A 12,998-nucleotide genomic window follows, 5' to 3' on the forward strand; every position below is an offset into this window, starting at 1 on the left:
ATAAGATCCTAATGATAACTCATAAACAGAACAGGATCAAACACTCTATATGGAGGTCATAATATACACTCAATTCATCCACCCCGACCAACCACCCTACTTTCATGTTTGCCTTAAGTAACCATCTGTATTATGTAACCATACCAAATGTCACCCTAATTTGAGTGGATTTACGTTTACATCTAGTCTATGAGACCAGGCTGTATAGGCAGCCATGTTTCTATATGGTGGGTTATATACAGGCTGACTGGAGGGCTAGAATATATTGTACATCTCCAATGTTTTTCACAAATCTCATTTAGAGAAATCCTAGTTGGAGGATTCTCTACCTGGTCACTCCCTTCCGAATGTCCTACAACTTCTGGAAGATCTGGGACATTTCAGAAAGTTCACATCATTTTCCAACTCTATTCCCATCCAACCCAGATCCCACTCACATTGCCCTTGCTGAGGTAGACAGAGACCTGTCCCTCGTCCCGTAGCGTGCTGTGCATGGGCGCTCCAACCAGCAGGTCCGACAGGCCATCCCGGTTCAGGTCAACTGCACACAATGAGGAGCCAAAGTAAGAGCCCATCTGGAAAATAACCAAGCACAGCCACAGAGCCACACAGACAGGTAGCATTGGGTCAGTGAAAATACATAACGTTGTGTTTACCTTGTGTATAATGTATAGAGATATACATGTATTCTATTCTATTCACACAATTTGGAGCCAAGGTAAGAGCACATCTGGAAAATAACCAAGCACAGCCAGAGGCGTCTGTGTGCACACCATTACAGCCACAGAGCCACACAGACAGGCACACCACTACAGCCACAGAGCCACACACACCACTAGTCAGATCAGTCTTTTCATCGAAACATGATTATTGATGTTGATCTAGTGTAATGTATTTGTCATGTGAATTGTGTGTGTGTATTTAAGTGTATATTTATTGTCTTAATTATTAGCCACAACTGAAGGTCCATCTAGGAAAAATATTATATCCTATTCTGTCCTATTCTATTATTTTCATTCTGTTCTATCTTATAATATTTATATTCTATTCTAATCTACTCATTGCCAATGAGGACTGCTTTTTCGATTGCCCTCAAGATAGACAGACACTTCCTTTTTATTTTCATCATTCTCTCCCTCCACAATCTGACTGGATTAATTTTCCCTTTCATATCTCTACCAATATTAAAGGAATATTTACAAAACATAGGGTCTTAATCTACAAAGATTGAGTTATTATTTACTCTTAAAACCATGTGAATTGCCCTCCCTAGCTGTCTGGTTCGTGGTCAGACTAGGGATGTGTCCCAAATGGCACCCCTTTCTCTATATAGTGTACTATTTTTGACCAGAGCCCAATGGGTGCAATTTGGGATGCAAGCCTAGAGCGCTCTAAACACTTTACATAAACCACATAAACAGTGTGGTGCTTCTGAGAAAACCATTAACTAACAGTCTGCCATGCTTCACCTGCACCAGCTACAGTATGTGTACTCTACTACACATGGGGCATGGTTTCCCAGACCCTGATTAAGTCTAGAGACTCTCCATTGAGCATGATCACTCAAGTGTAGGCCTATGTCATTTCTGATAACAAAAAATACTAACAGATGGTAGAAGTGAACAGTGATCACCACTGACACACTAAAGAAACAACATGTCACTGTCATGTAGTAATGGTTAAACAGCATAGTAGATCGCTGTGGTCCATATTTCAGACACATACCATTTTCCCTGAGGCTTGAAAGATCTTCACCAAAGACCCACCATCTATTCTGAAAATGTAAACCTGGAGGGAAAGGAGGATACAGTGTTAAAATACAGTGTTAACAAATCAGTGTTAAAATATTCAATACAAAGATATGATACTCCTCCTAAATCAACCAATCAAATCATGTACATACTTTTCCTCCTCCACTGTGTTGTGGAGCTCCTGCAGCCACATCTATGAAGTTAGGAGAGGAGAAGTGTCCAGCAGTCACAGCATAGCCTAGAGAGAAACAGAGAAACAGTCAGACTTTACATGAAATAGTGGTTAGTCACAGCATAGCCTAGAGAGACAGAGAGACAGAATCAGTCAGACTTTACATTGAATAGTGGTTTGTCACAGCATAGCCTAGAGAGAAAGACAGAAACAGTCAGACTTTACATTGAATAGTGGTTAGACACAGCATAGCCCAGAGAGACAGACAGAATCAGTCAGAGTTGTCAATACAATCAAATAAATGAGGTACAGGTAGTCAACTATTTTACTCGTGCTCTTAGAGGGTCTACACCAGGTTAGTGTAGTGTAAAGTGTACTGTCATTTAAAAAGGGCTTTGTGAATACATTTGATTGATGATTTATAAATTGATTGGGCTATTTATTTATTGATTGATTAATTAATCAACTGATTGACAGACCGACTGACAGACAGATTGATCGATTGCATAAGTGATTAATCGATGAAATCAATCAAAGGAAACATACCTAGATAGCTGTATCTGTGTGAGTCGACTTCTTCTTTGTTGGGGTTGTAGAAGGTGCTGGAGGTCAGGTTGTAGACCTTGACTGTTCCTGTCCAGTAGTATGATCCTGGAGCTCCCATCACCACCAGCTCCTGAAATTGACCACACACCATACATCTTGCAACATTAGGCTGTGTTTACACAGCCACCCTAAGAACCCAAATCTGAATTTCTTTCTATATCGCCAATCTTTTTTTCCTGACTGTCCACACATAGTTTTACATGTGACCCATATCAGATTTGAGCATTCACACTGATGTAGCCTCTGAAGTAGCACACAGATGCAATGTTCATTTGCTGTCACTGTTCCTTTAAATTTTGGAGTGGTTGTAATGATAACGGTCATGTGCAATAAAACCACTTCAGAGCTAAAAAATCTGATCTGAGCATCCAGACAGAAGTCGCACATGGAGGATCGGGTTTGGATAAGGATTTAGATCCACATAGGAGGTGGTATTAATCGGAAGTCCAAAAATCTGATTGCATGTGTTTTATTTTTTGCTGTTTACACATTAGGGAAAATATCCGATAGACAGTGGGGCAAAGTAATTCAGTCAAAATACTTTAAAGTACTACTTAAGTCATTACTTTACTATTTATATTTTTCACAACTTTTACTTAATAACATTCCTAAAGAAAATTATGTTGTTTTTATCCATACATTTTCCAATGACACAAAAATCCCTGGTCTTTCCTACTGCCTCTGATCTGGCGGACTCACAAAACACAAATGCTTCATTTGTAAATTATGTCTGAATTTTGGTGTTCCCCTAAACATAGGTGCATTTAAACAAAAAAAATAACATTGTGTCACCTGATTTGCTTAATAGAAGGAATTAGAAATTATTTATACCTTTACTTTTGATACTTAAGTATATTTTAGCCATTACATTTACTTTTGATACTTAAGTATATATAAAACCAAATACTTTTAGACTTTTACTCTGATGTAGCCTCTGAAGTAGCACACAGATGCAATGTTCATTTCCTGTCACTGTTCCTTTAAATTTTGGACTGGTTGTAATGATAACGGTCATTACAACCAGTATTTTACTGGGTGACTTTCACTTTTACTTCAGCCATTTTCTATTAACGTATCTGAACTTTTACTCAAGTATGACAATTGGGTACTTTTTCCACCATTGCCGATAGGTATCAGATATGCAAATAATTGACAAAAGATTTGAATTGGACTGACTGATGTATTAGCCTTCTGACTCAGTAAAATAATACATATACCCAGGGGTGAAAGTAGATAAAATGTATTCCCAGTACGCATAACTGCGGGAAGTAGGGGTGCTACTTGGTGCAGCACCCCCTGAAAAATCATAATACAAAAATATATTAATACAACATATATTTATTTTTTCTCTCACAAAACTAGCGCAATGGGGCTTTACTAGTGTTAGCAGACCAATATACTGTAGACATCTGTAGTGCAGGAAGATTTTATTTTTTTCAGCTTCGGCAAAAAAAGTTAGTTGTATAATTAAGAACAGTATCTTGCAAGATTCAATAGTTGGAACTGTAAGAGTTGTTGCCCTGTCCCTTTCTCTGTGATGTCATTCTAATGGAATCAAGAAACAAAACCCTGTTCCTTTCTCTGCCATTGTGCAAAGATGTCATGCCATCAAGGCAAAGGGTGGCTACTTTAAAGAATCTCAAATATAAAATATATTTTGATTCGTTTAACACTTTTTTGGTTACTACCTGATTCCATATGTGTTATTTCATAGTTTTAATGTCTTCACTATCATTCTACAATGTAGAAAATTGTAAAAATAAAGAAAAACCCTGGAATGAGTAGGTGTGTCCAAACTTTTGACTGGTACTGTATATCGAGTATTTTTATATTCCACAAGTATTATCAGATGAACTGTTTTGTAGAGATAATTATCCGACGACTCCAGTTACAAATGCTGATAAACACTTCAATACATTTAGTTAATTTATTTCCCCACAAAAATAATGCATTGTGCCTTTAACAATTCCGTATTAGCTGACCAATATAGATGTCTTCGGCAGCAGCAAAATTATTTTTTAGCACCCCCAAACTACTTCCCGTGGCTATGCCAGTACGGGACCATCTAAGTGTGCCAACAGCTCCACCTCTACGCAGACGACACCATTCTGTATACTTCTGGCCCTTCCTTGGACACTGTGCTATCTAACCTCCAAACGAGCTTCAATGCCATACAACATTCCTTCCGTGGCCTCCAACTGCTCTTAAACGCTAGTAAAACCAAATGCATGCTTTTCAACCGTTCGCTGCCTGCACCCGCACGCCCGACTAGCATCACCACCCTGGATGGTTCCGACCTAGAATATGTGGACATCTATAAGTACCTAGGTGTCTGGCTAGACTGTAAACTCTCCTTCCAGACTCATATCAAACATCTCCAATCCAAAATCAAATGTAGAATTGGCTTTCTATTTCGCAACAAAGCCTCCTTCACTCACGTCGCCAAACTTACCCTAGTAAAACTGACTATCCTACTGATCCTCGACTTCGGCTGTGTCATCTACAAAATAGCTTCCAATACTCTACTCAGAAAACTGGATGCAGTTTATCACAGTGCCATCCGCTTTGTTACTAAAGCACCTTATACCACCCACCACTGTGACCTGTATGCTCTAGTCGGCTGGTCCTCGCTACATATTCGTCGCCAGACCCACTGGCTCCAGGTCATCTACAAGTCCATGCTAGGTAAAGCTCCGCCTTATCTCAGTTCACTGGTCACGATGGCAACACCCACCCGTAGCACGCACTCCAGCAAGTGTATCTCACTGATCATCCCTAAAGCCAACACCTCATTTGGCCGCCTTTCCTTCCAGTTCTCTGCTGCCTGTGACTGGAACGAATTGCAAAAATCGTTGAAGTTGGAGACTTATCTCCCTCGCCAACTTTAAAAATCTACTATCTGAGCAGCAAACCGATCGCTGCAGCTGTACATAGTCCATCGGTAAATAGCCCACCCAATTTACCTACCTCATCCCCATACTGTTTTTATTTATTTACTTTTCTGCTCTTTTGCACACCAGTATCTCTACCTGCACATGACCATCTGATCATTTATCACTCGAGTGTTAATCGGCTTAATTGTAATTATTCGCCTACCTCCTCATGCCTTTTGCACACAATGTATATAGACTCTTTTTTACATTTTTATTCTACTGTGTTATTGACTTGTTTATTGTTTACTCCATGTGTAACTCTGTGTTGTCTGTTCACACTGCTATGCATTATCTTGGCCAGGTCGCAGTTGTAAATGAGAACTTGTTCTCAACTAGCCTACCTGGTTAAATAAAGGTGAAATTTAAAAAAACACCTTTAAAATGTATTGCCTTTTAATGTGGCATAAACACAACCCGTCCTGATTAGAGGTCGACCGATTATGATTTTTCAACGTCGATACTGATACCGATTATTGGAGGACCAAAAAGACCGATGCCGATTAATCGGACAATTTTTTTTACATTTGTAATAATGACAATTACAACAATACTGAATTAACACTTATTTTAACTTAATATAAAACATCAATAAAATCAATTTAGCCTCAAATAAATAATGAAACATGTTCAATTTGGTTTAAATAATGCAAAAACAAAGTGTTGGAGAAGAAAGTAATATGTGCCATGTGTGCCATGTAAAAAAGCTAACGTTTAAGTTCCTTGCTCAGAACATGAGAACATATGACATTTGGTGGTTCCTTTTAACATGAGACTTCAATATTCCAAGGTAAGAGGTTTTAGGTTGTAGTTAATATAGTATTTATAGGACTATTTCTCTCTATACCATTTATATTTCATATACCTTTGACTATTGGATGTTCTTATAGGCACTATAGTATTGCCAGTGTAACAGTATAGCTTCCGTCCCCCTCCTCACCCCTACCTGGGCTCGAACCAGGTACACATCGACAACAGCCACACTCGAAGCATCGTTACCCATCGCTCCACAAAAGCCGCGGCCCTTGCATTGCAAGGGGAATAACTACTCCAAATCTAAAAGCGAGTGACATTTGAAACAGTATTAGCGCACACCCAGGTAACTAGCTAGCCATTTCACATTGGTTACACCAGCCATTAGGAATGACAAGAAATTAACTAGTCAGGAAGTAAAGAAACAAACATCTGGAGTTGATTGGTCAGTCAGTCCTTGATTTGATGGTCACCCTAAATTCTAGAATGTCAGATACATCCCGCTTTCACTAGATTCTAGAATGTCAGATACATCCCGCTTTCACTAGATTCTAGAATGTCAGATACATCCCGCTTTCACTAGATTCTAGAATGTCAGATACATCCCGCTTTCACTAGATTCTAGAATGTCAGATACATCCCGCTTTCACTAGATTCTAGAATGTTAGATGCGTCCTGCTGTCACTTCATTTTTAGAATGTCAGAATGTTGTCCTCCTGCTGTCACACATCTGTGAAACACTAGAATACTAAGACATTAGCTACAATTCAGAGACAAAGGTTAAGAACAACAGCTGTCTAATATATCTAACATTCCTCAGATCCTGATATTCTGTACTGAAACGCTGTCCAAGAGTCTGACAGCTCTTCGGTTGTCTGTGTATGGACAGTCTGTGGTGGAAAAAATGTGTTGTTCCTTTGCTCAGACGACTCCGTTGTTGAGTCCAACAACCCCCCGACCTTCTGGTAACACAACCTTGATATGCAACTTGGATGCTCATCGCTATTCCTATTCTTACATAACTTATTTTCCCATTCCTTCTAAATGTTCAGCCGTGCACTATGCAAAGGTCTCATACAATGTTGATTCCACACAGCCTGGAATCCAAACTGAATCATTTCTCATCTAGACAGTCCAAGTGTCTGTCTATTGGTGTAGTTCCAGACTAAACCTGAGGAAGTGAAACAATAATGAACCTGAGTGATATTCAGGTTGGAGCCAGGCTAAGATTCCCCACAGGCTGCAGTTTTGGATTCCAGGCTATATACCACACAGCACGGGGTGCCGAGTGAAATGATGGTCTGTGGTCTGAACTGATTTGATGGTAACTTGAAACCTTTTTTAGATTTATAAATTGCAAACTTTATTTTTTCATTCCTTTTGAAGGTAACTTAACTATGCAAAGTTCTTATATGATCTGGAGCCACGGTAGAATGAAATAATGGTCTGAACTGATTTGATAGATGGACTTGGGTTCTGGATACTACTGCTGTTAGGTGATGCTCCTCAAATAGGAAGACTTATCTTGGCATATAGACAGCTCAGCAATTTGAAAGACAGACCTGGTTTTGGGCTTGGAACTGCTACTCTCTGTCAAGTAAGATAATGGTGGTGGTGTTGGTGCTGTTATGTTCCAGGGCCTGATCAGAATAGAACAGAACACCGCTCTTCTCTGGGCACACAGACAGAGACATTCAGACAGCTCAGCAAATAACTCAATAAGTCAAATTACTGATTACACTTTAATGGACTGGCACAACTTTAAACGGTGCACTACCTCTTTGATATGTCCTTATTTCATCTCATCAAAAGCACAGACTAAGTACAAAGAGAATGGCTGTGTACCAAATGGCACCCTATCCCCTATATAGTGCACACATTTTGACCAGAGAGCTATGGGGCTCCCGAGTGGCGCAACAGTCTAAGGCACTCACTAAAGACCCTGGTTCGATTCCAGGTTGTATCATAACCGGCCGTGATTGGGAGTCGCATAGGGCGGCGCACAATTGGCCCAGTGTCGTCCGGGTTAGGCCGTCATTGTAAATAAGAATTTGTTCTTAACTGACTTGTGCGTTTCCGCTGTGAAAGCAAAATAAATATTTATTTCCTTCCGACACTCTGACAAGGCTTACAGTGTATCAGAGAGGTCAAGTCAGGTTAACACAGCCCCTCCTAGTATCCTATGGAAACAGGAATGAGTAAGGAGACTAACATGGCTTTGGTAGATTTCTTTGTCTGTCATCAAAATTGCTAAAATGTTTTTAAAAACAATTCTAATAAATGCCTCAGTTAGACAATGGATGAAGGCACTCCAAAGCCATCAGCTATTGAATGAATTATAGCACATAAAACATTTTACTGGCACGGACAAATAATTAATGGAGTTTAGGTGGGAATTCAAGTTTTCAATATACAGTACCAGTCAAAAGTTTGGACACACCTACTTGCTTGGACCAAGATTGACTGACCTTCATGTCTTAAAGTAAGAATGGACTGTCATTTCCTCTTTGCTTATTTGAGCTGTGTTTGCGATAAAATGGATTTGGTCTTTTCCCAAATAGGGCTATCTTCTGTATACCGCCCTACCTTGTCACAACACAACTGATTGGCTCAAACACATTAAGAAGGAAAGAAATTCCACAAATTAACTTTTAACAAGGCACACCTGTTAATTGAAATGCATTCAGGTGACTGACTACCTCATGAAGCTGGTTGAGAGAATGCCAAGAGTGTGCAAAGCTGTCATCAAGGCAAAGGGTGGCTACTTTGAAGCATCTCAAATATAAAATATATTTTGATTTGTTTAACACTTTTTTGGTTACTACATGATTCCATATGTGTTATTTCATAGTTTTGATGTCTTCACTATTATTCTACAATGTAGAAAATAGTCAAAATAAAGAAAAACCTTTGAATGAGTAGGCGTGCCCAAACTTTTGACTGGTACTGTAAATTGTAAAATGTCCCTTTTTCCCCCTTAGAGTGCACTCAAATATACATTTTGTAATGGTATCAAGTATTTATTTTATATTTTGTGTTAAAATAAATACAATTATATGTGCCTAATTTGCATAAGTAGAGTGCCTGCAGAAAGTACACACACCCCTTGACTTTTTTCAAAAAAAGATATGTTACAAACTGGAATTAGTACTTTTTTTAATCTACACAAATACTCTGTATTGTGAAAGTGTAAGAAACATTCTAAAAATGTTTCAAGATGAATGAAAAAAATGAAAAAAAGAATACACAGCCTTATTCTAAAATGGATTAAATAAAACAATTTCCTCTTCAATCTACACACAATACCCCATAATGACAAAGCAAAAACATTTTTTCAATATCACTCGAAATTGAGCTCAGGTGCATCCTGTTTCCATTGATCATCCTTGAGATGTTTCTACAACTTGATTGGAGTCCACCTGTGGTTACATTTATTGGACATGATTTTGAAAGGCACACACCTGTCTACACAGTGCCTTGCGAAAGTATTCGGCCCCCTTGAACTTTGCGACCTTTTGCCACATTTCAGGCTTCAAACATAAAGATATAAAACTGAATTTTTTTGTGAAGAATCAACAACAAGTGGGACACAATCATGAAGTGGAACGACATTTATTGGATATTTCAAACTTTTTTAACAAATCAAAAACTGAAAAATTGGGCGTGCAAAATTATTCAGCCCCCTTAAGTTAATACTTTGTAGCGCCACCTTTTGCTGCGATTACAGCTGTAAGTCGCTTGGGGTATGTCTCTATCAGTTTTGCACATCGAGAGACTGAAATTTTTTCCCATTCCTCCTTGCAAAACAGCTCGAGCTCAGTGAGGTTGGATGGAGAGCATTTGTGAACAGCAGTTTTCAGTTCTTTCCACAGATTCTCGATTGGATTCAGGTCTGGACTTTGACTTGGCCATTCTAACGCCTGGATATGTTTATTTTTGAACCATTCCATTGTAGATTTTGCTTTATGTTTTGGATCATTGTCTTGTTGGAAGACAAATCTCCGTCCCAGTCTCAGGTCTTTTGCAGACTCCATCAGGTTTTCTTCCAGAATGGTCCTGTATTTGGCTCCATCCATCTTCCCATCAATTTTAACCATCTTCCCTGTCCCTGCTGAAGAAAAGCAGGCCCAAACCATGATGCTGCCACCACCATGTTTGACAGTGGGGATGGTGTGTTCAGCTGTGTTGCTTTTACGCCAAACATAACGTTTTGCATTGTTGCCAAAAAGTTCAATTTTGGTTTCATCTGACCAGAGCACCTTCTTCGACATGTTTGGTGTGTCTCCCAGGTGGCTTGTGGCAAACTTTAAACAACACTTTTTATGGATATCTTTAAGAAATGGCTTTCTTCTTGCCACTCTTCCATAAAGGCCAGATTTGTGCAATATACAACTGATTGTTGTCCTATGGACAGAGTCTCCCACCTCAGCTGTAGATCTCTGCAGTTCATCCAGAGTGATCATGGGCTTCTTGGCTGCATCTCTGATCAGTCTTCTCCTTGTATGAGCTGAAAGTTTAGAGGGACGGCCAGGTCTTGGTAGATTTGCAGTGGTCTGATACTCCTTCCATTTCAATATTATCGCTTGCACAGTGCTCTTTGGGATGTTTAAAGCTTGGGAAATCTTTTTGTATCCAAATCCGGCTTTAAACTTCTTCACAACAGTATCTCGGACCTGCCTGGTGTGTTCCTTGTTCTTCATGATGCTCTCTGCGCTTTTAAAGGACCTCTGAGACTATCACAGTGCAGGTGCATTTATACGGAGACTTGATTACACACAGGTGGATTGTATTTATCATCATTAGTCATTTAGGTCAACATTGGATCATTCAGAGATCCTCACTGAACTTCTGGAGAGAGTTTGCTGCACTGAAAGTAAAGGGGCTGAATAATTTTGCACGCCCAATTTTTCAGTTTTTGCTTTGTTAAAAGAGTTTGAAATATCCAATAAATGTCGTTCCACTTCATGATTGTGTCCCACTTGTTGTTGATTCTTCACAAAAAAATACAGTTTTATATCTTTATGTTTGAAGCCTGAAATGTGGCAAAAGGTCGCAAAGTTCAAGGGGGCGGAATACTTTCGCAAGGCACTGTATAAGGTCCCACAGTTGACAGTGCATGTCAGAGCAACAACCAAGCCATGAGGTCGAAGAAATTGTCCGCAGAGCTCCGAGACAGGATTGTGTCGAGGCACAGATCTGGGGAAGGGTACCAAAACATTTCTGCAGGGTTGAAGGTAACCAAGAACACTGTGTCCTCCATCAGTCTTAAATGGAAGAAGTTTGGAACAACCAAGACTCTTCCTAGGGCTGGCCGCCCGGTCAAACTGAGCAATCGGTGGAGAAGGGCCTTGGTCAGGGAGGTAACTAAGAACCCAATGGTCACTCTGACAGAGCTCCAGAGTTCCTCTGTGGAGATGGGATAACCTTCCAGAAGGACAACCATCTCTGCAGCACTCTACCAATCAGGCCTTTATGGTAGAGTGGCCAGACAGAAGTCACTCCTCAGTAAAAGGCACATGACAGGCGGCCTCCCGGGTGGCGCAGTGGTTAAGGGCGCTGTACTGCAGCGCCAGCTGTGCCATCAGAGTCCCTGGGTTCGCGCCCAGGCTCTGTCGTAACCGGCCGCGACCGGGAGGTCCGTGGGGCGACGCACAATTAGCCTAGCGTCGCCCGGGTTAGGGAGGGCTTGGTCGGTAGGGGTGTCCTTGTCTCATCGCGCACCAGCGACTCCTGTGGCGGGCTGGGCGCAGTGTATGCTAACCAAGGTGGCCAGGTGCACGGTGTTTCCTCCGGCGCATTGGTGCGGCTGGCTTCCGGGTTGGATGCGTGCTGTGTTAAGAAGCAGTGCGGCTTGGTTGGGTTGTGTATCGGAGGACGCATGACTTTCAACCTTCGTCTCTCCCGAACCCGTACGGGAGTTGTAGCGATGAGACAAGATAGTAGCTACTACAACAATTGGATACCACGAAATTGGGGAGAAAAAGGGGTAAAATTTTAAAAAAATATATATATATATTTTTTTTAAAAGGCACATGACAGTCTGCTTGGAGTTTGTTAAGAGGCACCTACAGACTCTCAGACCATGAGAAGCTAGTGTCTCTGGTCCAATGAAACCAAGATTGAACTCTATGGCCTGAATGCCAAGCATCACGTCTGGAGGAAACCTGGCACCATCCCTACGGTGAGCCATGGTGGCAGCATCATGCTGTGGGGGTGTATTTCAGTGACAGGGACTGGGAGACTAGACAGGATTGAGGGAAAGATGAACGGAGAAAAGTACAGAGAGATCCTTGATGAAAACCTGCTCCAAAGCGCTCAGGACCTCAGACTGGGTTGAAGGTTCACCTTCCAACAGGACAACAACCCAGGACAACAGCACACAGCCAAGACAAAGCAGGAGTGGCTTCGGGACAAGTCTCTGAATGTCCTTGAGTGGCCCAGCCAGAGCCTGGACTTGAACCCGATGGAACATCTCTGGAGACACCTGAAAGTAGCTGTGCAGCGACGCTCCCAATCCAACCTGACAGAGCTTGAGAGGATCTGCAGAGAAGAATGGGAGAAACTCCCCAAATTCAGGTGTGCCAAGCTTGTAGCGTCATAACCAAGAAGACTCAAGGCTGTAATCGCTGCCAAAGGTGCTTCAACAAAGTTGAATAAGGCTGTAACAAAATGTGGAAAAATCAAGGGGTCTGAATACTTTCCTAATACACTGTAAGTATTCAACCACCTGAGGGCAATAAATGTTAGAATCACCTTCAGCAGCGATTAGAGTCTTTCTGGGTAAGT

At 40.9% G+C, this 12,998-nt stretch overlaps 1 protein-coding gene across 1 annotated transcript in view; it reads right to left on the minus strand.

Annotated features, from left to right (window-relative positions):
* The window catches only part of LOC139376870 (integrin alpha-9-like), a 141,692-nt gene that overhangs the window by 107,856 nt on the left and 20,838 nt on the right, over positions 1-12,998 (minus strand). The window contains exons 6-9 of the mRNA XM_071119835.1: positions 2,470-2,599; positions 1,904-1,989; positions 1,726-1,788; positions 438-575 (exon numbers count right to left, since the gene is read on the minus strand). Of these exons, the coding sequence (XP_070975936.1) occupies positions 438-575; positions 1,726-1,788; positions 1,904-1,989; positions 2,470-2,599 (417 nt within the window). The remainder of the gene's footprint in view (positions 1-437; positions 576-1,725; positions 1,789-1,903; positions 1,990-2,469; positions 2,600-12,998) is intronic.

Source organism: Oncorhynchus clarkii, chromosome 20 (genome assembly GCF_045791955.1).
Source record: "Oncorhynchus clarkii lewisi isolate Uvic-CL-2024 chromosome 20, UVic_Ocla_1.0, whole genome shotgun sequence".
NCBI classification, from domain to species: domain Eukaryota; kingdom Metazoa; phylum Chordata; class Actinopteri; order Salmoniformes; family Salmonidae; genus Oncorhynchus; species Oncorhynchus clarkii.